General features: G+C 46.4%; 1 protein-coding gene across 3 annotated transcripts in view; it reads right to left on the bottom strand.

The window, feature by feature from the left end:
* EXD1 (exonuclease 3'-5' domain containing 1) overlaps nt 1–26,597 on the bottom strand; it is a 555,213-nt gene that overhangs the window by 453,066 nt on the left and 75,550 nt on the right. For all 3 annotated transcript variants that reach the window (XM_069208820.1, XM_069208819.1, XM_069208821.1), the window contains one exon: nt 1,246–1,312. In XM_069208820.1, the coding sequence (XP_069064921.1) occupies nt 1,246–1,312 (67 nt within the window). The remainder of the gene's footprint in view (nt 1–1,245; nt 1,313–26,597) is intronic.

Genomic DNA, 26,597 nt, shown 5'->3' on the forward strand with positions numbered 1-26,597 from the left:
AAAAACCTATTGGCCTGGAATTGTCTCAGAGTGTGTGTTCCTCATTTATTGCCTGTGTATGTACAACAAATGCTTAACACTACTCCTCTGATAAGCCTACTGCACGACCACACTACCACAAAATAGAGCATTAGAATTATCTCTTTTTGCCACTATCTTACCTCTAAGGGGAACCCTTGGACTCTGTGCATGATATTTCTTACTTTGAAATAGTACATACAGAGCCAACTTCCTACATATATTAATAGAACTGATTAGCCGGTCTCAAGCCAGTAACAGACTCATGAGAAGTTGCACATTTTTGGTGTACTCACAGAAAATAGTTTTCACAATTATTCTATGTACATCGTCTTTTTCCTTACAAAAATGGGACACTCATTCTACCCTCTTTTTCTTTTCCTTAGTCTTTAGTAGCAAGGACTATTACTCTGTTTCTGTGTTTCAGGAAAAATATTGCTATAGCTTACACATTTTCCAAATTTTGCATATCACCACCACAGGCTAGAGGACATTTTTTGAAAAGTAAAAAAGTAAAAATAAGGATGACAGAAGACAAGTAGAAATAAAAAGAACAAAATTCAGAGGTCAAACCACCAGAATGTGATGGCGTCTAAAGGGTAAAAAGGGAAGATCATGATTGGGGGAGGGGAAATCATGGACACAGTATAAAGTGATACAAAATAGACTAACTGAGCAAAGTTAAAGCAAATGTTAAACAAAAAGTGACAAGAAAGGAAAAGCATCATGGTGCTCTGCAAATCCCACCTTACAGAAACTGTTAGTTTAAGTTAATATCCTTCAATGTACAGTCCTAATGGTGGTCGTCCTACATCACATGATTACAAACACAGATGAAGACTTCCAATATGTTGAACACTTCAGAATGACTTTCTTATATTTGATGTGGAAATGCCCTCATTTCAAAGGTTTGCGGCATGGTTATCTCACGTTTCTTGCTAAAATGACCCAGACAACCTCAAATTATGAGAATTGTTGAGATGGGTCTCTACAACTGAAAATGAGCAGATTTTACATCAGACCTTCACACCTATTTTGGCTAAACAACTCACAGACATATGATGGATTGGCCCAAAAAGCTCCCTGTTGAGCATGCTTAAGAGGTGTATAAACTGACCAGAAGCTACGTCAGTTAACTTGCATAAAACTAAGAGGGATGAGACATAAGCTGAAAATTTAAGAAACAAAAATTGTGTTCGATATTTGTTAAAATTGGTCACTATTTACCCATTCATTGCTTGCACATCACTGGTCTCACCAACAGAACTTTCTTCTCCCTCTGTAACAATTTCCACTGTAAAAGAAACAAAAGTTGCTTACAGCTCCAGATTAAGAAATCTCATTAAAAACTACATATCTGAAATAATATCTAAAATAACAATTTATAAAATAGTCTCTTTCGTAAACCATGACAACTAAGTTCATCACAGGTGTACCTTATATGCAAATTCAAGTGACAACTCTTTCATTACGTTGAATATGAAACTAAGATATTAGTTAATTGCCCCCTTTTAACGATGGGTAATTGCCTAACAAAAGAGGTAATTTAAATGGCACAACAGTACTAGTCCACCCTGGGTCTCCAACTCTATACATTTTACTCTGTGGACAAAATCTTCAAAAATCACACGAAATGGGGTTTATAAAATGTAGTCTATTTTCATTCTTAGGCTTATTTTTAAAGCTTTACGTACGCATTTCATAACTGTACAAACAGTAGCACATTACATACTGGTGTAACAATGGAAAAATAAAAAACTGTAATAGTGACAACTTTGTAGTAAAAGACAGCAATCATTGCAATTATCTCGTTCGTGCCCATCATCTAACACTCCAAGGTCCTCTGCAATTATCAACATGCAAGTCATCCCACTTAAATCCATTCGTGTGGAGGCAGATCTTTTCCACTGACTTTGCCTATACCTGAACCTACCTATCTGAGCCTCCCTAGCTCGCTCCGCCCAATACCTGTCAAACTCTTCTCCATTTCTCACATTCTCAAATGTCTGCAATATGTCCCCCACCTCCCATGCCTTCAGGTCCTCGAGTTTCCATCTCTGTGAAATAACCTGATGTGCATCTCTTCTGCCAGTGCCCACTCAATTGTGCCTCGAACCCAGAGCATCACTTCCAGTCCTGTGGTCCCCGGCTACACCATGGCTACCTGCCTCTTTATTAAGTGAAGAGCGAGATGAGACACAGATTGCATTTCCCCGCTTATGGGTCTGCTTACAATACCCAACAGGCAATGCTTACGTGGCAATTCAAGGGCGATGCCCGCTCCACCCCAAATTCTCTCTACCACCACCCCAATACTCTAACAACTTTTCACAATGCCATGTCAATTTAACAAACTAAGCCCCCTTCTGCCCGCAGTGTGGGCAGGCCCAGGAGCAGCCAACATATCTAAGCTCCTGTTTGATGGGCATAAGATATGTAAGGTGGAGGTAGTTGAAATGGATCAGCTTAAATCTGGCATTGCCATAGACCCCCTTCACTAACGTGCAAGTCATTTTCCATCCTTGGTCTGTGTGGCTGCACTCAGTCGTCTTCGCAGGTCAACTCTTTGTTTATACAAGCCTTGTATATACAGGACACGAAGTGGCCACCTTCTCCCATACCAAAGAGTGCCTGCAGTGTTTCTAATTGAGAAGGCACTTAATATGCCTGTAGCCCCCCCAGTAACTGTAACATTAGCAGTACAGTTAATAAGTTAACCTGATAACAATATAATAAAAACAAGATTATGTGTTACTTGGAACTAAAAATCCCGACTCTTCCCTAACTATTATTCTGGCCTAAGAACTGTCAGTGTTTTCCAGGTTTCTATTTCATGCATGAATATTAACATGTGAGAATGCATTTGCACCCAAGATTCTAAACGTAAATGATGAATTAACAAATCCAACTGAAACAAGTTTCTTATGTGCAAAAACCTGTTTATTGATGTATTTTAGTGAGGTCATAGGTCTGTGCAAAACAGCATTTTAGACAAGACAGATGCAGTCTGTTTCAGTATAGTGTACGTTATATTGCTGTTATTTATGTTATGTAATATTACTGGTTATTACTCAATTGTCACCCTTCTCGAATTCCTCTCAGTTGGTCATCCATGACAGAGGGATTCGAGACTTTCTCCACCTTTGAGAGTGGAAGCCGTGATCAATAATTCTGCAAAACTAAGTGATGGTAAAGTATGGCATATGTCTGCATTGTCAATTTGAAGTAGCAAGGTGGAGAATGTGGGAAATGAGAATCACACACAGATGGGACATAAAATTAGAGTGTGGTTGGAGGATGAAGAGGAGAGATGTACACATGAGCTTCAGGATACTGTTGATACCAATAGAATTGGTACCTTTAATGACAATTTGGCACCAGTGACGACCAATAGCACCAGTCATACAGGTATGATTCCTAGTAGGAGTGAAAAATGGAGTAGATCTGGCAGGAAGATTGTGAAGCCAAAGAGGTTTGAAGATTATTAGTAGTAAGTGGATTTGTAAAATTTCCATCAAACCTGTTTTGTTATAAAGGGGGGAGATATGTAGTGTATGTTATATTGTTGTTATTTATGTAATGTTATATTAATGGTTATTGCTCAATTGTCACTGTTCTCCAATTCCTCTCATTTGGTCATCCGTGACAGAGGGATTCGAGATCAGGAACAGGAGACAGTGGAGGAGCAACAGTTACGACGGTTATGCTGCGAGTCACCCTTGTTATTAAGACTATATATTTAATTAATAAAGTGCTACTATATTCAGAATGGCAACGAAGAATCTCTACATTCACTCACTTACTTGTCCTTCTGTGCATATCCTCTCCCCAGAGGCTTTGTTGTACAAAATAAAGCTGACACATATATACGTAATGATTTACTTCCACTGTTAGGATTACATAGCTTTCAATCCCCATCTCCCTTTAACTAGGACTTGTATCAACTAGCTTCTTCTAGTGTAGTTCCGCTGTGATCATTAGTCCTATTCGTCAGCAGAAAGTCTCATTGTTAAATATTTCTTATTTTGTTCTGGAGGACATTAGCATAACAGGCTTCTCCAACTAATAGTTTCTGAGCTACCTACCAGCTGTAAATAGCTCTCCTATTTATCGACCAGTCTAATAAATTAGAAGCTGTATTTATACCAAAAGTTAAGAACGTATTTGAGATGAAAATGTGTGTATTTTCAGACCTCAAGAGCTGGTGTTCGGGGAAACTGGTTATTAATAACTTGGTGCCGTGGGCACTGCAGCTATGGCTGTTATGCATTACCCAAGTAAAGGCATTTCACTTTGACAATGAATTTCTTACAATAACGCTGGCAACTGTGCCTCATGGAGTGTGGTGTGCACTGCTGATAATATTGCATATAGGGGGCACTAATTTTATCTTCTCTGATGCGGTCAGTATTAAGACTCTAAAAATGATTGTAGCTCTGGGTGACTTTCATAGAGCACGAGTAGCTCTTACTATATAAAATGTTGGAGAATCCTGGCATAGAGGGTGTTGAATAGTTTTTAAAACTGGGATGGTGCTTATGTGCTAAGGTAATGATGTGCACTATTATTAGTGTTCTGATTTGCTAGAGAGTTGATAACGTTGCTCACAGCACAACGATTCTGAAGTTTTACCAATTTGATATACAATAATTGTGCAAAAAAAACCTTTGTGTTTGGGGTTGAGCCAGAAGACTTTCCTGTTCTACTTGAGATGCTGCTGAATTTATATCTGATTTTTGCTGCTTTTTGGGGACTTAGAACAATCTGACTTTAGTGTCTTCGTGGCATGGATTCTGTACTGCTGGATTGAATTTTTTGTAGTAAAACCCTAACTTTTAATTGATCTAGAACTCAAATACTGAGTGGTCTCATTTACTTAAGGTATTGTTTACTCAGCTGGGCTGATTGATAGGGTGCCTAGGTCATTAAATGTAATCTTTGGAAGAGCCATCGGAGGTAACTTTTGGGGTACTCTATACTTTGTGATGTCTTAGATTTTGGGGGTATGATTTAGCTCCCACAGAACCAGGCTTTATGTAAATATAATATGTTCATTATATGTCATCCATCCTCAAACAGTGGAAGTGTATGTGAGCCTCTGTACACAAATCTGTAAAGAGTCTAACACAAGAACCTATCAATTTCCCACTTAAAAGCTTTACTACTTGTAAAGGGAAGGTGGGGGGTGTTCCATGACCTGAGCAGGAGTGTCTTCTGCTCACTCCTCGTCAGCCCTCCTATCTTCAGAACATCCAAATATGCTCTGTTCCAGTCTCCAGACACGGATCCAGCTTCTTGAGGGCCCCCCGAGGGAGAATCAACTTGCCCAAGATGTAGGTTATTCAATATCTTGTTATTGAATGAGCGTCCCAAGCAACTTGGAGGTCACAACAGGCTTAACTAGGAGTTCAGCGATCTAGTTATGGCTAGACCAAGCCCATTTGGTGGTGGGGGGGGGGGGCGGGGGCCGAGGAAAATTCTCACCACCCCCACAGAGAATGGGGCTATTGAGGGGAGGGGCGTCCTGCGGTTTTGGCCCTTGAAGGCATGGTGGAGACAACTCAGGGTATGCAGTAACGTGATTCAACATTTTAGACACACCATACACTGTACGGCTTTGTGGAATGGCTTGGGACAGCACCTCCTTCCCCCCCCATCCCCCCTCCCCCAAAATGAGCGGACTCCGACAGCCTAGCAGGATGACATAAGGAAGCATGAAGTGTAGAAAAAAAATATATTATGGCATTATAGCCTACTGCCGAGGGCTAGAATGGTGGTAAAACCACTTTCCCAAGTTATAAACCCAAGCCACAGGCGAAGGCACATGAGAAGGGAGAGGTACTTTAACAGCCAGAATGGCACAAGGCAGACAGGCTCTAATGCTCATAGAACGCCACCAACTGATGGCAGAATCATCTAAAATTAAGAGATAGAAAGAAAAGCATTTACAGGATTCCTGGAACAGAAAATTAACGCTAGCCATTACTGATTGTAAGCCACATCACTGTCTTCAATGAAGCTCCCAACATTCCAATGTTCTAACTAAGCATTATAGCCTGCTGCAAAGCACCATTACGATTGTTAAAAGCCACATATTGGAGTGAAGAGTCCAAAACTGTAGCCTCAAAGGAAGTCACAATGCAGGAGCTTAGTACTAAACATCAGTAGGCAAACCCCTTGCTATCCAGTGATTTTCATAATACTTTGACTGCATTTCAGTAGGAAATCAAGGAATGGTATGCTCTTTATGGTTGTTTCATAAGGCTTGAAGTTCCAGGGTGTACAGGAGGGTGGTGTGAGGTCTGAAAACTGGCTTATATCAGGAAAAGCCTATGTTTTGGTCTTTCCCGTTTTGGACTGCTCGGAGTGCAAAAATTGGGGCAAGATCCTGGTTGTCTTTTTTTTTTTTTTTTTTAAACTTTGAACGGGTAATTACAGTTCAGGAGATGTATGAAGCCTGCTTTCATTCGTCCCATAGTAAGCACAATCACAAGACCTCTGGGTAGAGCCAAGATGGTGGCGGTGTAGGAGCGCCATCAAGGGGCTCGGTCGTCGGCTGCTGCAGGCCAAAAGCAGCCACAGAGACGGGCGGACCCCACGGTTCCAGCAGGGGCTGCAGGAGACTCCCGGGATGCTGCTGCAGTACTTTGTGGCACCTTAGGAGAGAGGTGGAGGGCCTGGTGGGCCACGACGATGCTGCAGCGTCATAAACAAGATGGCGGACGCAGCCCGATGCGCGGATAGCCTGAGCAAGACGAGAGACGGACGGACTCGGACCAAGAGGAGGCGCACCTTGGCCCAATGAAGCGGTGGGGGAGGCCCTGCATACACCGGACGAGACGAGGAGTGGAGATCGGCACCAGTGTTGCCAGATTTTAAAAGCCTTCTATAGCCCAAAGCTGTTAAACGACCAGCCCAAAGTAAGCCCAAATGAACCGGTCCCAGCCCAAAAAGTAGCCCAAACTTTTAACACTGAACTAATGCAATCGTAGGCTGGAGGAAACATTTTAAAGCATAATTCAAATGCCATCTAGCATTCCCAGTGTGTATCTGCAGTCTGTTCTACTACTGTTCTACTTTCTGAACTTTACATTAAATGGGCAGAAGACCAACATTTCACTCATTTCCTGCCTCCTTCAGACGTACTCAGGCACTACCCCTACACTTGTTTTAGCGGGCTACCTCTACCCTGGACAGTGGAGGTCAACAGGGCCCTGCAGAAACATACATCCTTGTGTGAGGTGAAAAAGGCTGTTTGTGTGAGGCGATAAACACCCTTCTGCAAATTGCTACCAGAGGCCAGAACACAGTGACCCACACTCCGTGAACTTGAACTTAAATTATTGGTAAAGGCTAGTGTTTTGGGTCAAATGCAAGCAATGGCTACGCTGAGCAGAGCATGACTACAAGTGAAGTCAATAATTTAGGCACTAAGATCATGAACAGAACCATGCAGTGAGGCTGTGCACTGACCATGTACCCTCATTTCGCTTAGCTCAGCCAATGAGACCGCATTTGTGCTTGCACTGCCTGCAACTGGAGTGAAATAAATGAATAAATCAGCTGAGCACACAGCTCAAAGTGCATTAAAAAGAAAGTATGGGAACAGTGATGCTGCATGCAATGGGGCAGGGTTAAACGTGTGGCAAAATATATATATATATATATATATATATATATATATATATATATATATATATTCTGTTTCAGGCAGCCACATACATAACTCATGCCTTAAAATAAAAAAAGTCAAGTTAATCACTGTATATTATGAAACCTTTATTAGTGAATGCACTGAAAGGTCTGTGTGTAACCAAAAAGCCAGAATTAAATCTTCACTGCTGCAATGGAGAATTGTGTATTGTGCAAATGTAAGTCATTAGGTTAAACTTGCATTACTAGTTACATCTGGGAAGAGACTACCCCAAATCTCTGCACTGTAATTACACTGACAAGCCTGCTGGTGCACATCAAATGCCCATGTGTTCCTGTCAACCAGTCTAAAGTCAAGTAGGTAACTTTCAAAATATCCTTATTATGTCCGGAGTTAGCCAAGACCTTCTGACTTACTTATAAGGGTGTTCAGACAACCCCTTGAACTAACTGAACTGTTATTGAGTCATTTGCATTTTTCTTCTGTCTTTTGCAGCATACAGCATGGGCCAACGGTTCAGACCACTTCAGGAACTGGCTAACGTTAATGTTAGTGAGGGCATTCTACCATACACAAGGAGCACATCCATATACAATGTAGTTCTCCTCAGTCGCAGGCATTACTATGGCAATATGTGATTTACGGGATAAAAAATTTGTTTGCTTTTAGCAAAATATTTTTTTAGATTGACGAGGACCCTGCAGTTTCCCCAAAGTTTTGCAAAACCCATGACAAAACAAAACTAATATCTAAGGGCTGGCAGCTAAAGCTAGACTTAATGGTGCTGCTAATGCTTGTTTGTCCAACAAACAAAGCATGCAGGAACATGTAGTTCTGTTTTCATTTCATTATGTGAATTAACATCAAAACGTCAGAATGTTCAGCGTCCTTAGGTGAAAAATCAGGACTGACTGTAAATCGCCTTATTGATATGGGGACCAGTCGACGAGTATGCAGTTGCGGTGAAGTGCTTGTTTTAAGCATCATTAGTGCAGGTGCTCAAGAGGCAAACTTCAATACCAGACCCCAACCGCTCTACTAAACACTGTTACATTAGCAGGTCCCGTCTCAAAGATGAATCTAATCCCATCAGTTGGGGAAATGCTTTAGCAAAAAGTATAAATAACACTCACATTTTTAGTTGACATATTTCTGTCACACCGGAGATGACATATGACAAACGGTACTTCTAAAAAAACTTGCTATACATGCTCTAACCTAAATAAACAGAACAAGGTGTTGAGGCACTATTTGCCATCTGAGCAAAGTTATGAAGCTTACCTGAGCAATCTCAAGTAAAAATATATTCTAAATGTTTTCGTAGAACACATCTCTTTCGGGAATAGACCCGTACACAAGGCAGCGCGATTGAGTGCTTACCTTTAATCTACAACACGTGTAGACTTTTCCAGAATAAAAAAAGCTTCCTATAAAAAGGAACACGGTGCCTTATCCGGGGTCCCTCTTGTGCTCGATAACGGGGACCCGTGCTGGCTCTATATGGGACTCCGAGGCGTGAGCTACCGTCAGTCAGCAAATGCCGCACTTGTGGGAACTCCGAGTGCGGTACACACTGAGCCAGTCCCTGACCCCACAACCCGCCAAAATTCTAGCTGGTTCCAGCCCAACCCCGGAGGCATGGAGGACTCCGTTCACGCCCTGCACTGCCCTGACATCAGGTGGCCATATTAGACTAGAGGCATTCCAAGCACACAGAAAGTGCAGTAGTTAGATCAAATTTATTTCAAATATGAATTTCCTTTATTTTGTCACGTATTTTAATAGTTACTTTAAAAACAGCACCTTTCGTTCTATTGGTCTTCTTTACCTAGATTGTTTAAAAATACATTTAACAAAATTAACGTGTCACCATTTAGGGAGTACAAGTCGCCGGGAAAACTGAGGTATAGAACCTAGTTTGTAAGGAAAGATAGCTACTTCCGTATAGGAGCAGCTAGGCACGTCCTTCATCCCAAGCGCCAGAGGTTCATGGAATCCTAAAAGAGGCGCTTATTAAACAAGTTTACACCACCATTAGATCATCGCAAAATGTCATTAATCCAATTATCTAACAACAAAAACTCCTTTACTAATGCGTAACCCAAAGCAACCCCACCCACCCTTACACCTAGAAAACGCCTAAAGAAATTCAGGGAACTGGCAACCGACAAGTCGAGAGAGCTATAGCGGACTGTCATCGTCGGTATTCAATACATAAGGATGACTTACCTGCGAAGGCAAGGATGCAACTCCCCCGGTGCCGAGCTTCCCACATCCCGCCACAGAGATTCGGGTCAGGCACGCTCTAGTGACAGAACCCATTCAGACCAGGACAGGAGTCAGACAGTCAGTGTCGCACCAGGGGGGGGGGCTGTCAATTGGTAGCGCTTTCGCGCGCTACTAGATTGACAGCCCACTGAGAGCTCACGAGCGCTCAGTGGGGCAGAGGGCTGTCAATCTAGTAGCGCGCGAAAGCGCTACCAATTGACAGCCCCTGCTGAGACACTGCACGGGCTCGGCCCACCGCACACACGCTGGCTGCTTCCAAGTTCCTGCCCCCGCCGGCTGCAGTCCCTCCTGCGCGCAGCAGTGTTGCTGCACGCGCGAGTCTTTCTTCATTCTTTTTGCGGGACGCGTCTCGCACCAGTATCTCTGGCGGCGCCGCCCCACTGCGATTTTAGCGCACACAGGGCTCAAAATAGCCCAACAATCGGGGTCCCGCAATTGGGTTTTTTCCCCCGCACAAATGGGAAAAATATCGCCCATTTGTGCGGGAAACAGCCCAATCTGGCAACTCTGATCGGCACCCAGCGGGCTGAGACGAGGCGGTGAGTGTCTGGGGGGGACCGCGCCTCCGAGTTGTACACAGGGGACCGTGGCTGATGGGCCCCCCCCGTGCAGCCCTCCACCTCCACCCCCCGATTGGAGCAAAGAGAGCAGCACATGCAGCAGAGCCTTTGGGACGGACCACGCCTTGGGGAGAGGAGGCAAACAGAGAGCCCGGGGTCCTTCAGGGTGCCCCTGGGAGGTGGTGCAGCCCTGGAGATCGTGATTGCCAGGCTGGCAGGAGAGTTGGGCCATAAAGAGAGCAGGTGACTGGAAGTAGGGGGCCTACAGAGAGCACAACATACAAGGAGGTGCGAGCAAAGTGCGGGGCTGACCGGCAGGTGGAGAAAGCGGCTGTGCTCTATGAGACCTTGCTCACAAGTGGAGGGAGGCCCTTCTTTTGGCTCCCACTGCTGACCGCACACACACACACACACACACACACACACACACAAGAACTGTGCCCCCCCCCCCCTGGCCGGCTGGCGGTAGGAGAGAGACTGCAGTCAGCGGTTGAGTATTGGTGGACCGGGGAAGGGTTGGAGTCTTGGCACCGACAACATGGACTGGGCCAATATAGGAGAGGTGCCCAACATGGTCGGACAAGAGGCTGACCTAAGCAAGAGAAGATGGCGACCCAAAAGCAGAGCAAGAAGGACAGCAGCCTGAGAGACCTCTTTGCTAAAACCCCAGCGAAGAAACAGGACTCTGCTCACGAGGTGGGAACGGATCCCAGAGGAGGCAGCAGTGGCGGGACGGTAGAAGATGATGCCAATCCAGTGACAAAAGCCTTTATGGAGCAGCTATTTGGGGTACTCCGAGAGAACTTGCCGCCCTCAGGCAGGAGCTCACCACAACTGTCAAGGAACTGAAGGAAGAGGTGGCAGAGCTGGACCAAAGAGTGGATACAGTGGAACGCACATGTGATAGGCAGGAGGAGGAACAGGACCACCACAGGCAGGAGATCATTGCTTTACAGGACAGCTACCAGGACCTGCAGTATAGGCTTGAGAACTTGGAGAATAGGTCCCGGAGATCCAACATTCGCATTAGAGGAGTTCCGGCACAAGCCATAGTGGGTCCCTTGGAGGGCTTTGTAATCCGTTGTTCAAACATGTGGCGCCGGCTCTCGACGACCAAGATATAATACTGGTTCGCACACACCGGACTGGACGCCCCTCCCAGTCCCCAGGCCAGCCACAACATATACTCACATGCCTTCATTACTATAAGCAGAAGGAGCAAATTCTGACAGCGGTCCGAGACATGAATGCCATAGACTTTGAAGGCCTTAAGTTATATCTGTTTCAAGATCTCTCATCGCAGACACTGCAGCGCCGGGGCACCCCGTCATGGTCCTGCTTTAAGGAAAAGGAATCTGCTACAAATGGGGACACCCTTTCCATTTCCAATTTGTTTTGGCAGAATGAACTGTGCATTATACGTACACTGGCAGAGACTGAAGCTCTCCTGGACAAGGATTTGGGTTCGAACGATATCCCTAGTGGGGGATCAGAGGAGTCCTCACAAGCGACCCAAGGGCACACAGCTCGACAATGGAAGACGACATCCCCCTTCCCACCCCACAAAACCATCGGAGAAGGAGAGCAAGAAAGAACGAGAGGACTTGCTCCTAGGTTGCGACACCAGGAGGGTCCACCGGAGACAGGACAAGGAATCTAGCACCCCGTTGGTGCCGGCCAGAGAGGAGGCCCTAACGACACTGCATGAGGCCACCCCATCTTAAAGTTGAGTCCTGAGTGTGGACAATATACTGATGAGGTGTGACTCGTGAAAGCTGCAATAACAATGAAGAAGGGAAGACGACGGAGCTCCTAATATGGCTGGGACAGATAAGGCTTGGTACACCCAGGTGTATCTCCTCCCTCCCCCCCCCCAGGGGTTTCTATATAGTTCCCACGCGGGAAGGCGGTTGTTAGGTTGCTTATATCTCCTGTGCCTTATTTTCTAATGACATGCGTGGCAGCGTTAGTGGCAGGAACATTTGGTAGTAAGAGGGTCCCTCATAGGCACATGGTCACTATCTCTCCAAACATGCATGTCGGTTAAAGTACTTAGCCTTAACGTCAGGGGTTTCAATTCCCCAGTGAAGAGGCGGGCTTTGGTAGCAATGCTGAGGGAAGCCAAAGGGGACATATATTTGCTCCAAGTGTTACACTTGCTGAGATCAGATTGGAAGAAGCTGAGAACACAATGGTTGTATAGAAAATACCCCTCTCCTGGGCCAGGAAGACGGGCGGGAGTGGCAATCCTGCTAGCTACACATTTCCCAGGGAAGCTATTAGGCATACAGGCAAAGATGAACTGAAGACTCATTTCCCTACGCATAGACATCAATGGGCATGCTATCACAGTGGCCTGCATTTATGGCCTTAATGAACACCAAGAGGAGTTTTTGAGGGAGGCCACTGGGCGGGTGTTGGCCATGACAGATGGGGATGTCCTTACAGAAGGGGGTGGGGGTAATTTCCACTTAGTCCCCAACACACATGTAGATAGATCAGCACAGCGAAGTGGAAAGGCGGGGGCTTACTCTGTGGGTTTCCAAAAGTGGTTGGAGGAGGGTAGTTTGACGGACATTTGGGGAGCACAAAATCCGACCCTTCGGGGGTATACATTTTTTCCAGACGCGCACCAGACCTATGTGAGACTTGACCTCTTTCTGGCCTCCTCGGGCCTACTGCATGCAATCACTCACTCAGGGATTGGGGTGGCGTCTCTGTCCAATCATGCTCCGATCACAGTAAGCCTCACAAAGCCGGGGCAGGGTAGAAAACTTTGGCTACGGCGGCTAAATACCAAGCTTCTGGTTGATGAGGAAATACGGGATACAATTACATCATATTTAAGCATTAACGATACGCTGGAGACGGTCTGGGATGCGATGAAGCCAGTAGTCGGTTTAAAGTTATTGTAGCTCACGCCAACACACCTAGGAGGGAAAAGCGGTGGCAGTTAGAGGATCAGATAACAGAGCTGGAAGGACAACACAGGGCTGTGGGTGCTCAGAGTGAAGAGTCAGCTGATGGGGACCTGTAAACAGTTGAAAGCAATAGATATGGATGGCGCGGAAAACGCTCTCTTATGCACTAAACAGATGTACTATGTGGGGGCAATAAGGCAGGGCGACTCGGCACACTGGTTGCGCACACAGGTGGCACATCGATGGATAAACTCAATACAGACGAGTGGGGGAGCGACCACTACAGATGAGGAGCTGATCCTGAAAGAATTAGATTTTCTATGCCTCGCTATATACTGCAGAGCTCCTAGATGAGAGGGCAATAGATGAGACACTCTTGCCCCAAATACCTAAACTGATAGACAATGAGTTAGATAAGGATATTACCCCCGCAGAGGTCCTGGAGGCGATCCAGCAACTCCGTGTGGGTAAGGCACCAGGGCAGGACGGGTTTGGGGCAGTATTTTACAAGATTTTTGGTGAGCTCCTGGCGCGGCTGTTCAATGGTTTCACTTTTGCCGGACTGATGCCACAGTCAATGCGCACGGGCACTATTACGGTTATCCGGAAGCCTGCCAAAAACCCAACTCTGTGTGCGTCCTATCGCCCGATCACATTATTGAATGCAGATGCTAAACTTTTTTCTGCCATCTTAGCGCACAGACTGGGCCCCTATATGCAAGGCCTGAGAGAACCAGATCAGACTGGGTTTATTCCAGAGAGAACATGTGCGGATAATATTAAGAGGCTTTGTCACCTTTTAGACAATGTACAACGGGCCCGTATCCCGTCGATACTGCTTTCTATCGATGCAGAGAAGGCCTTTGACCGGGTTCATTGGAGGTTTTTTTTTTCAGTACTTCCTCGCTGTGGTCTGGGGCTGAGATTCTGTAAATGGGTGTGGAGTAACTATGGTCTCCCCCAGGCCAGGGTGAGCATAAATGTTGGACTGAGATTTTCCGAATTGCCAGGGGTACTAGGCAGGCCTGCCCTCTATTGCAGTTGTTGTATGCGCTGTATATGGAGCCCTTCGCAGAACATATTCAGTAAAACCATCGCATTAAGGGTATTCCAATGGGGGCAGATCCCATAAAATTGCACCGTACGCCGATTATGTGCTGCTTTATCTGATGGAACTGAGAACCACTCTTGTAACAGTGGTGGATGAACTGCGGGCTTTTGGAGGGGTGTTGGGCTGTAAAACTAATCTGTCTAAATCTTCTATTCTTAACTTGATTGTGCCGGAGAGGGACATGGAGGACTTGAGACCCCTCATGCCATTTGTTCGTGCCCCGCAAGAAATACAATATTTAGGTTTGCAGATCCGCCCCACACCAGTTGATATAGCGGGTCGTAACTATACCGTGCTGCTTGGCGAGGCACAGAAGGCTCTGGCCGGGTGGAGGGGGTTCAGCCTTTCGTGGCTGGGACGTATTGCAGCGGTGAAGATAACTCTTGCCCAGGGTGCTGTCCATGCAGGTCCTAACACTACAACCCCTGCCGGGTGTATTAGATGGAATGCAGAGGTTGATCTGGGACTTCACCTGGGCGGGCAAGAAGGCGAGAATGTCAAAGGAGCAGGCGTACCTACCACACACGTAGGGCCCTGTCCTCACCCGTATCCCCACAAACGCCATTTATTGGCAACCTGGACTTCCCACTGCCCTCAAGGGGTCCGCCTACCAATATTGAACTACAATTGTAAAAGAGTTGGGGACTTGTTCTATACGCAGGGGATCATGGAGTTTTCCTCCCAACTTAGGACTTACGGACTCCCACAAGAAGCTTACTGCCTGTATTTGGCGATCAGGCACTGGGTCTTGTCCCAGACAGTCAGACCTCATGCAACTAGACCCCTCCTTCCCTTCAATCGCTGACTGTTGACACGATTGTCAGATAAGAAACTTCAGACCTCTATGGCTTCCTACTGGCACCACCAAACCTACCGCGGACGCCTGCAAGGCAGAGGTGGGAGGTGTGGCCGGGCCTTCACGGATAAGGAATGGTAGGATGTGCTACATCGAGCACGCGTAACGGCCTGTAATATGACTACCAAGAAATTCCTCTTGAAAATAGCGCACTATTGGAACTACACACCGGCATGAGTAGCTGGTTGTCGGACAGGTGCCACAGATAGTAATTGGCAGTGTCCATGTTTGGCTACCTTCTGGGAGAACATACTGGACGCTATAGACAGAATGTAGGACACAGTTGTGCCTTGTTTCCCTTGCTATGTTTTACTAGGGCTGCCAAACCCACAGACTTACCCTCTCAAGGCTTCGAAGGGTAGGGCCACCGCACTGGCAATCTGTGCTGCCAAACAGTTACTTTTAGCTCGATGGGGTTCGGAGATAGTTCCCCTCACACACGGACTGGCTATACATGTTGTGGAACATACCGGGGATGGAAAAACTGATGGCAATTGTCATGAGATCCCTACCCCAGTTTGATAAGGTATGGGGGTCTTGTATCTCTTACCACTTAGAGGAGTTCAGGGAGCTGACGTGCCTGCTCTACCATTTTTCTGTAATTAATATTTTAACTGCTAGAATAAGGATTTTGTTTAAAATGGGAGGAACACTTTGAAGAGAATTAGCTATTCGACCTATACGGTTATGTCATGGTGTGTGATTCACCCTTCCTTTTTTAGCTCAATTTTTTTTTCGTTACAGTTTATTTGATTCTTCATTGTGGCACATAAAGCCAATAGGATTCTAAAAACGTATAGGCACCTTCTCACTACGAAAGGCATGCAGATGCAGACGTGTGCATATTGGTCCAGAGACACAAAAGGCATTATAAGATTTAGAGATGTAGTCAAGGACAGACAAATATTTGTTTTATGCCCCTCCATTAGTGCCTCTTAATCTTACCCATAATCCAGAAAATGTAAGACTCTGAGTTTTGCAGAATATTCATAAATTTGACAGTTATCTTGTCCGTCATATTACAAGTAGGGGTGTGTGAAATTTTAGTAAATTGGTTTTGTGCAATTATGTACAAATAATGTGTAGTTACTCTAAAAGCAAATCCGTCAATTTGTGCTATATTCTAAAACAAAACATGTCTTTGCATCAAATTTTGGCAAAAGGATGCATTAAAATCAAAAGGACCATGAACAGCCACTCACGTTCTGTTTTTCCTGTGTGTTGATGGTAAATTTTCAGTAAACTGCGCCATTAGTGGCAACATTTTTACCACTAATGGCACGCAGTTACGCAGAGTATTGGGAATTCCTAATAAGAAGAGTAACAGCAATTACAAAACGTATGCAAATTATGGCAAAGTAATTTAAATTTAACCAAGCCTAATTAAAAGTACCATAGGATACAATGCACTTGAAATAAAGCAGACAGGATTATCCGTTACTTTTCTAAAGGAGTTTCCCAACCGGCAAACTCTAAATCAGGTGCTCAGATTGGAGTAGAGGCATAACTGCTGCCTAATTTTTAAGCACTCATGTTATCTATACATCTTAGCTAGTAACCCTATGCAGGTCTCAGCGGTATGGTCTAATTTGGTTTGTTTGACAGAAAATCTTTGAGGTATGTGTGTCAGTTTTTTGTTATGTGGATGTGTCCCTGTGTGGCTATTGGTCTAATTTACAAAGTATAATATATTTATTGCATATTCATGTTTTGCTTTATTACGGTCTGTATTCAAATAAGATTAAGACTGTCTTATTTTATTTTTCCTCTGTTTTGATTCGTGTGTTCCTTTTTTGTATCTGAGTGAACAGCGGTCAATAAATGCGAATGCACAAGTATTCTTCACAACTTGTCTCAACACAAAGGTTACTCTCTGATTGAGGCTCAGTCATTGTGCCAATCTGAGAGTGCCTCTAACCATGTCGCTATGCCACTGAGTTTGAGTGCATTGTGGTGGTCGTGGTTTTCTTAAACCTATCCCAATGTCTAGGTTTAACTGTGATTCTGTGCCTATGTGATTAAGTATACAAGACTGTTGGGTTATGTAGATTGTGTCTGTAAATGTGTCTCAGTCTGATAATTTAACTCTGTTTTAGTGAGTGTATTTAAATGAGTGGTGTACTAGGAACCGGCGTTCCTTTGAGAATGTCTTAGTGTGCCTCAAAGCTTACGAGTCAGTCTAAAAGAATGGCACTGTGCAAATGCTACTTTAAGATTAGAGCGGATTATGGTTGGTTTCTGATATGGGTGTTTATGTGCTTTTTTTGTACACATACAAGGATTTCATAAGTGACGTCACCGAGTCAAGAGTTATGCTGATGTCAAGTGTGATGTTATAGGCAGCTAAAGCTGGAGGCACAAGTTCTGGTTGGAGTGATGTGAATGGCGAGGTCATGAGTAATGTAATGAATGTTAGACACAATGTCATCAAAAGTGTTTTGTCTTTTTTTTATTTTTATTTATACAAATTTACCATACAACAACAGTAACAGCCCCAGGAGCAGGATAGTATAACAAAAGCAGTTCATTAGTGTGCACATAGTATCGCTAGGGACAGCCAAAGGTGTAGTACAATAGAAAGTCCCAGCATGTCAAGGTCAACAAATTCAGACAGCATCCCAGACACCTAAGAAACATTACCTCAGGAAGCACACCGCCAGGGGCAAGCTGAACGCAGAGCTCTCCAGGGCACAAACTCAACAAAAAACAACAAACATAAAAGTGGAAGCGGCAGAGCAGACACAGACAGCAGGATCATCCATCGAACAGTGCATACTACACTTGCAGGAAACCACATCCAATCCAATCAATTCAAGTGCATGACCAGACACATGGAGCCAAAGCCCTCACAATTCAGTCATGAGATTCCACAAAGGAGCGAAAGGGTGCCCAGATATCTCTGGGGCGAGAGCACGCGGGGGCCTGCTCCCCAAAAATTGACAACTGCTCCTGACAGAACGCAGCATCACGCAGCCAATCAGACCTCCACGGCGCCCCGGCCCCAACACATCGCCACTCTTCTCTTTGTCAGTAAAAGCAGCATGCCTACCAGATGCCTCCACACCGACGGCACCCCATCCAGCAGCCCAAGTAACGCCAGCACAGGTGAGAAAGGCAGATCCAAGCCAGTCATTCCAGCTATCGCATGCATCACCTTTTCCCAAAAGGCACGCACCTCACCACAATGGGTGCAAAAGTGCAAAAAAAAAATCAGCGTCCGGCGCGTCGCAATGTTCACAGCGTGCATCATCACGCAGGCCCATATCGCACAATCCACGAGGGATATAATATAGCTGATGTAGGAATTTAAAGTGTATGAGCCGCAGTCTGTAGTTAGGCGACAGAATTCTCATGTGCGCACGGCAGCTTCTCCACATAGCCTCAGTAATCGCCTCCCCAACATCCATCTCCCATTTAGCCTTAGCAGCCACTACCACCGCCTTCTGCTGCTCCTGCATGCATCCATCCATCGATACAATCTGGTGATGAGCCTGCGCTGCAACTGCGCCCGCCACAGCAACTCAAGCGCCCGACAGGTCTTAGGCATGGACGGGAGACCAGGAAACCGTGCATGAAGCATCGCATATACACGCAGCAAATATAGCCTGTGCAGCCCATTATCAGCTCCAGTCCGCAGCGCCTCCTCCGGCGAAAGCAAGCACTCGTTCACAAATCAGTCCCCCAGCAGTGACAACTCAAAGGCAGCAAGAAACTCTCGCAATCAGGCATCACAAGACATCCTCTCATCTGCAACATCCAGCACAGGCATCGCAGGGGCAAAGGGTGCACCCGTCCCCGACCAGCGCACCAGAGCAGCCCAAGCCCCAGAAGTGCATGCCACTGTATCCACACCCCTGGAGCGAGTCAGACATGCATCCAAGAACTCTAGTCAGCCGGTCCGGCCACACCGCGTCGCTCTCAGGTGCAAGATGAGGCAGATACCTCATAGGACGAATCCAAAAATGCGCAAAATGGGCCTGCGCACAATAAGAGCTCCAGGTCAGGGGCAGAGAGGTCCCCCCCCCCCCCACTCCCCTCTTCTCAAATGGCAGTATCAGCTTCTCCCAGGCAATCCTAGGCCACCCACACCAACGTCACCAAAGCAGATCTAAGCCTCCTCATGAAACTCACGGTGAGCACCAACGGGAGATTAACAAAGCAGCAACGAACACCACACCTCAAGCCTATCTTCCAACCAAGCCACTAACCTGCCATAATTGGCTAGCCAAAGGGTTTCAACATCGCAGCTCAGCCAAACTCCCAGATAACGGACCAGTCCATTCGCCCATTCAACGGGATAGCACAAGAAACGCGCAGTGCCACAAGTAAGAGGAAGCACCACCGATTTAGGCCAGTTCATCATGATGCCAGAGATGGCACCGAAACGGACAACCTCAGTTAGCAAGACATCTAGGTTCATGCCTGGCTCCCGCACATACAGCACGATATCATCCGCGTACATCGAGATTAGAATCGGACATTGCCGAAACTGCAGCCCTCTGTGGTTGTGATGCTGCCGCAAATAGGCCGCCAACGGTTCCATCGCAACAGCAAAAAGCAGCTGGGACAGAGGACATCCCTGATGAGTCCCCCGGCCCACAGGAAAGGGGCCCGAGACGCAGCCATTCAGCCTCAACCTCGCATCCGGATCCGTATACAGCAAACGGATCAACCTTATAAATTGGGCACTCATGCCCACCCTGCCCAGCAGCGCAAATAAATATGGCCAGCCCAAAGAATCAAACGCCTTTGTTGCGTCCAAAAACACAGCAGCAGCCTTATCTTCCGCCAAAAGGCCATCCAGCACCGCAAAAAATGTACGCAAATTATGCATCGTCAACCGCTCCGGCACGAAACCAGACTGGTCTGGAAGCACCAGTCGCGACATCAGGGGCTGCAAGCATATCGCCAGCAACTTGGCCAGAATTTTTTTTATCAACTTTAATCATAGAAAGTGGGCGATACAAATCACAACTATAAGGATCCTTCCCCGGCTTAAGTTTGGTGACGATCAGCGCCTCCCGCAGGGTGAGACCCAGTCTCCAACGCCTCGGCATAAACCTCCAGCAGGTAGGGAGCTAGAATATCGGCATACTCTTTATAAAAGGCAGGGGTTATGCCGTCCAATCCTGAGGCCTTATCACCAGGCAGCCCACTAATGACTGCCTTGATCTCTTCCACCGAAAAGGGCTCATCAAAGTAAGCTCTATGAGCATCATCGAAACAAAGCAGACTGATCTCTGAAAAATAGGCATAAGCCGCATCAAGATTTTGCACAGCGGGCAGAGTATAAATCTGCAAAATATTCGGTAAAGACCTTCATGACACCCTCCGTGCCCATTACCCGCTCACCCCCCTGCCCATCTATTCCAGTAACGTTCCTGCTCGCCCAAGGCTTACGCAGCATGTTCACCAGAGTTCGACCCACTCTGTCTCCCTCACCATAGCACCGGGCCCTGGCATATTTACCCCCCCCCCAAAAAAAAAAAAAAAAACTTCCCGATGGACGGCCTCCTCATATCTAGAGATCGCCTCACGTAAAGCCGCCATCGTCTCACCAGCCCAGTCCGCCACCAATTTCGCCTCCAGTTCCTATATCTGCGATTCCAGCTCGGCTAACTCTCGGCGCAAAGCGTGAAGCACCCCGTGATGCTTACAAAGACACTCCTCGAATGACCACCTTGAAGGCCTCCTAAAGCATTCCAGCCGAACTAACCAACTCGCGATTCTCAGCGAAGAAATGCAAAATGGCCTCACGATTATCTTCACATCTCGAAGAGCTCCCTGCGGCAAACGCCAAGCAAAACAGTACTCGGAACCTCAGGTATAGAGAGCTGCAACTTAACCGGGGATTGGCCTGAGCCAAATGCTCCACCGATTGCGTCCACATCTCCAGTGCCCAGCCATCGGTCTAAGTGAGACCAGCTATTATGTACATAGTTGACACACATGCCCTCTCTCTGATCTCCATGCTTTATCCTCCATAAGTCAACTAGGGCCCCCTCGCTCATGACAGTCATTAACACCGTAGCAGCAGCAGAATGTTGAGGCCTAGTAGCACTCTCCCGGTCTCGCTCCGGATCCAAAACCACGTTGAAATCTCCCCTCCAAATCACAGCCCCACTCCTCAGTGAGTCAACCAGGCGCCACACCTCATCATCAACACACTGTCATCAACATTCGGGCCATAAATCAACACCAGCCGACACGGCCTGTCTAATAGGGTGCCACTCAACAAAACATAGCGTCCATTCAGATGCACTATCGCACGGTGACTTTGCCACTGCAGCCCCCTACGCAACAAAATCGCCACTCCTCTGGCGTATCGAGAGAACACCGCTCCATGACACTCACCAATCCACCCAACCTTCAGCCGATGCAACGTGGAAGCGTCCAGATGCGTCTCCTGGAGCATACACATATCTATGTGATGACGCTGAAGATAAGCCGCACCTTACACTGATCATTCAAGCCACGCACATTCCACGTAAGGCAACTAACTGCAGTCATCATCTCCAGCATCGTCACAGCAACACTTCCATACGTCCCGCCCCGGGGCCACTCAATCCATTCGCCACAAATTGACAATAGCAATAACGCCAAACAGCACAGAAACAACAAACCAGGATACAATTTCCTCAAAAGGCCAAAAACAGCACAAAACGGCTCCAAACGGTGCAGGTAGCTCCCCCCGGAGACAAATATTATCGGGCCCACCAGCAAGGCCTGACACCAGGAGGCCCAGAGCAAGCCCGTCCGACCGCAGGGGCCCGGCCCCCCATCTCACAGGATGGAGCCCCGACACCAAATCCTGGGGCCCCCGCACTCCAATGAGAGCGCTGACCAAGCCGGCGGGGCGGGCCCGAATTTCCCAGGCCGCGCAACCAAGCGACCTCGCGCCACCAGGCCTCACACCCCAGGGGTCGAGACTGAAAATCTCTCTCGGGGGAGCCGCAGCCCGATTAGACCGCCGAAGGCCCCCCCCCCCCCCCCCCGGGCAGCACTCCCCTCGCACCCTGCTCCAGCCGGGGACTGAGGCCTTTTCCCAGGCGCCCGCAGAAGCACGCGGCAGCCTGCCCAAGCCGGACGCGCCTCCACTAACCGGCCCGACTCCGGCTGAGCCCGCCTCCTGCACAAAAGCTCACCTGCGGCCAAAAACTCAGGGGCAGACGAATGCACCCCCTTAAGCTGGAGGGCTCCCAGTCCGGGGAAGCACTCCCAGCACCACCACATCAGGAGAAATGATGAAAAAAAGACCTGAGTCCGGCAGAGCCTCACATAGTGATGGCCATCTTGCCGGCAGGCTAGCTCTGTCCCCCAATGTCATCAAGTGTTGAATGTGAAGTCAGTGGTAGTGCAACGAGTGGTGTGATGGTTATGGTTTGCTTAGCAAACCATAAATAGCTAATTTTAGTGGTTTGACAAAACCATAGCAAATTTGTTTTAATGTGTTTTTTCAGTGAATTTTACTGGGGGTTTTTTGTAAAATATTTGGCTATACAATAAGCAACAACATGTCCCTTTCTGACTTACAACGTACTTTTCAAAATCGGCAATTTCTTACCCGATTGTTAATAAATAAGTACTGCTTTCCATGAACTTGCACCTAATGTTCCTCAGTGTGCACATGAGGATGAAATCTACTTCATGACTGTTTGGGTTTGAACTGAACTCCCACCATACAAGTGTGCCAGTTTCTCTGTATGTGGATATCCCTGAGGGTACCACTGATTGTGTCTGAGTGAGCTTGGGTCACAACTGGACCCCTACTAGGTTAATGTCTCATTCCCTCACAGGATAAGTGCCTCTTACTGAGGGTAGCCCAGAGACGATGTCTGAGTGAGTGCTGCAGTCTATAAGCCTAAACTAGAGCTGGAACACTAATTCCTAAGAGTGCTTGGGCCATAGTTGTACCGAGACTACGAAAGTGCCATTCCCTTCATATTTGTTGGCATACCATTCAGGGTGCTCGTGCCCGCTTTTCGGGAGTTTGATCCCAATTCAGACACTACTTGCATTACTGTGTGGTTGGGCTTGAACGAGTCACCCACTAAGCAAAATGTGTAATTTGACCTGCTCCACTTTTAAGCTTGCCGACCTCCAGGGAACAGTCTTAGGATTTCAGCTCAAGATATCAGCCCAGACTTCCTTCCCAGGGGCACTAATCTACCACCTCTACCTGGGCTCAGGGTTTTGGCACTCACTCACTCGGTAGGACATACTACTGATTTGATTTCAAACAATTGTTTGTAATTAACTAGTCCTTCCGAGCCTGCCATATGGTCCGAACACTATTTGATATTTTTCAATTGGAAAATAGATAAACCCTGACAGGAGGACGGACCTCACTGTTTTAGGGCATGGAAGAAGGTGAAAACTTCTGATTGGGTGGAAGTCCTTGCCAATACTTGCCACTATCTGACCAATGATGTTGATCAAAACATGGGTGCTATTAACTCTTGGTTATCAGGAGCAGCATAAGTGCTGTCCTCTCTACAAAAGCAGAAGACAAAGGGCAGACTCAGCCGCTTGGTTCTCTTGTTCCTTGGCCGCAGAACGTAAATCCCTTAAAAAGCATGATTTGCATTGCTTGTAAGAACTACTCACTGGACAGTAAAGTCAATTATAAAACCGCTCTTAGAGCCTACCATGTCTGTCTTAAAAATGCAGTGTGTTCTTCACTGACAAAATGAACTCAGCTGACCATGGCTCCCGCTCCATCTTTCAGATTGTGAAATCCTTCCTCTATCCACAGTCCTGAAACAGGGCAATCGCCCTATCGCAAGATCTGTGGGATGAATTAACAAGATTCTGCGAGACAAAAATTACTGATATCCAGAGATCCCTCCCTGTTTTGCATGAGAGTGTCCCTCCTGTCTGTTATGTGGATCCAGATAGTCATAGCTACAGCCTTATCCAGTTCAGGCCTATCTCTTTAAAACAATCTAGGGAATCCATTCTGAAATGTAAATAGGACTCCCCTCGGGATGCTTGCCCTCCTACTTTGTTAGCAGCGGCAACAGATTTTAATCAATCCTGTGATCAATCCCATTTTCAACCAGTCTTTCTTTGGGGGTCTTGACAGCTATGTGGAAACTGGGTAAAGTGGTCCCTCTGCTGAAGAAGCTGGCACTGGATCCCAATATCTTTTAAAACTGTAGGCCCATTGCACTTCTCCCGCCTTCACTAAAATGCTGGAAGAACTGGTAAATGCTCAGTTCTCTGAGTAGCTTGAGATAGGTTGTTACATCCCAGTCGTCCCCGTAAGAATAAAGAACCAGCAGTTCTGGAGATCTCTTACCATATTAAATGGTCATTAGATTCAGGAAAAAAGTGGCCTTGATTCTTCTTTACTCATCTGCCACCTTTGACACCATCCCACAATCTATCCTCCTGCACAGACTAACATGGGTGTGCGGGGTTTTGGGTGGGACTGGTGCAAGTCTTTCGTGAACTCTAGAGGCCAATCAGTTTGGCTCACCTCTTTGTCCTCTGAGGTCAAGGCACAAAATGTAAAGGGGTCCAACGGGCCTCTTTTTTAAGCCCAAAACTTTTCAATGTCTTCAAATCCCGTCTAGCCCCTGTAGTTGAAGTGTTACGGCGTAAAATCATCTCATACGTCAACGATACCCAGTTCTTTGCCTTCAATGGTTCCCATGCTTCAATTGCAACACATTTTATTGACTGCATGAGTCATTTTCGACTGGATGAGAAGTAATAGACTCGCATGTAATGCGGAAATTATCCCATTTGGATCGTGTCTAACTGGCTGAAAGATCCTTGGCCCCCTGCGCAGCGGGCCCCTCCACCTTTGGTGGTTTAAAAACTTGGGGGTGAAGTTAGACACTGCCCTTTCCATGTGGCAACAGTTCTGCTGGGGGGTGGGCCAATGTTTCACTATGCTCAGCACTCTGAAGAAATTCCTTTCTCCCCTCCTTCCTCTGGAGGCTAGGAGAGTGGTGATCCATGCACTGATCACCTTGCGCCTTGACTACACCAACACCCTCTAGCTAGAATTTGTAGAGGTTGTGATGAATCGCCTGCAGGTGGTCCAAAATGCAGCTGCTAGGCTTCTCCTGAATCTATCTAGGCACTCTTCGAATTTTGTAAGCCCTGAAATCCCTCTATTGGCTGCCTGTCTGGAAATGGATCCTATTTAAAGTTATGGTCTGGTTCACAGGGCAGTGTATCTGTCCTGCCCTGGTTATCTGGCGCAGTATCGCCCCTCCGGAGCACTGCACTCTGCCTCTGCTTCGCTTGATTCCTCACTTTAAGCGTGTCCAAACGGGTGGTAAAGCTTTCTCTTTCTGGGCTGCTAAAGCTTTCTCTTTCTGGGCTGCTAAAGCATGGAATGAACTCCCATCAGAATTGCATCTGATCACCTCTAAGACTAAATTCCATTAAAAAAAAAAAAAAACACACCTTGAAACTTGGCTTCTCTGTGGGGCAGTAAGGCTGATTTTTTTTTTTTTTTGGGAGGGTGTGTATCAGAAGGCTCCTCCTGTTAGCACCAGGACACTCCTCAGAGTAGCAGTGCGCTCTAAAATTCTCCCATTCATTCCCTCCATACGTGTATTCATATTCTTGAGGGTACCATCACAGGTGTGTCTATATCTCTTTTTCTTACACCCTAGGAGTAGATCTGTGTGTGTGTATCGTTGTCCATAACTCCAACTTTAATAAACCTGGAGTGTTTTCTGTATCTCGGAGTGTAGCCCAAGTGCGTATGAGTGGGTGACAGTTTGTGTAAACTTTGATCTGCTTGTAACACCCTAAGTCTCGCTGTACTTATGGGGCTGCTGGAGCACTCAAATCCCTAGGTGTTCATGTGGAGGAGTAGTAAAATAAGTCCAAATATGAAAGACAGTATTGTCTCACAACTTTTCACTAGTGCATACAAATATGTTCAGTGCCCATCACCTTTTTATTTTTTTAAAGCAAATATCTTAAATACTGTTGCCTGAATTCACGGCAAACCCCAAAAAGAACTTCTTTTTTTTTTAATAAAGTTCACCTTCATGTCAAGTTTGGTGTGTATCCATTCATCCGTTTTTGATCTCTTTTGGTAAACTTTCCAATGGAAGCTAAAACAGGAAATTAGACTTTCCCTCCCACCCATGTTACCTTTTTTCCCCACGCATTGATCTTAATGAATTTGCAATGCCGAAACTTAACCAATGGCGTTAAT

This window comes from Pleurodeles waltl, chromosome 9 (genome assembly GCF_031143425.1).
Source record: "Pleurodeles waltl isolate 20211129_DDA chromosome 9, aPleWal1.hap1.20221129, whole genome shotgun sequence".
Lineage (NCBI taxonomy): Eukaryota > Metazoa > Chordata > Amphibia > Caudata > Salamandridae > Pleurodeles > Pleurodeles waltl.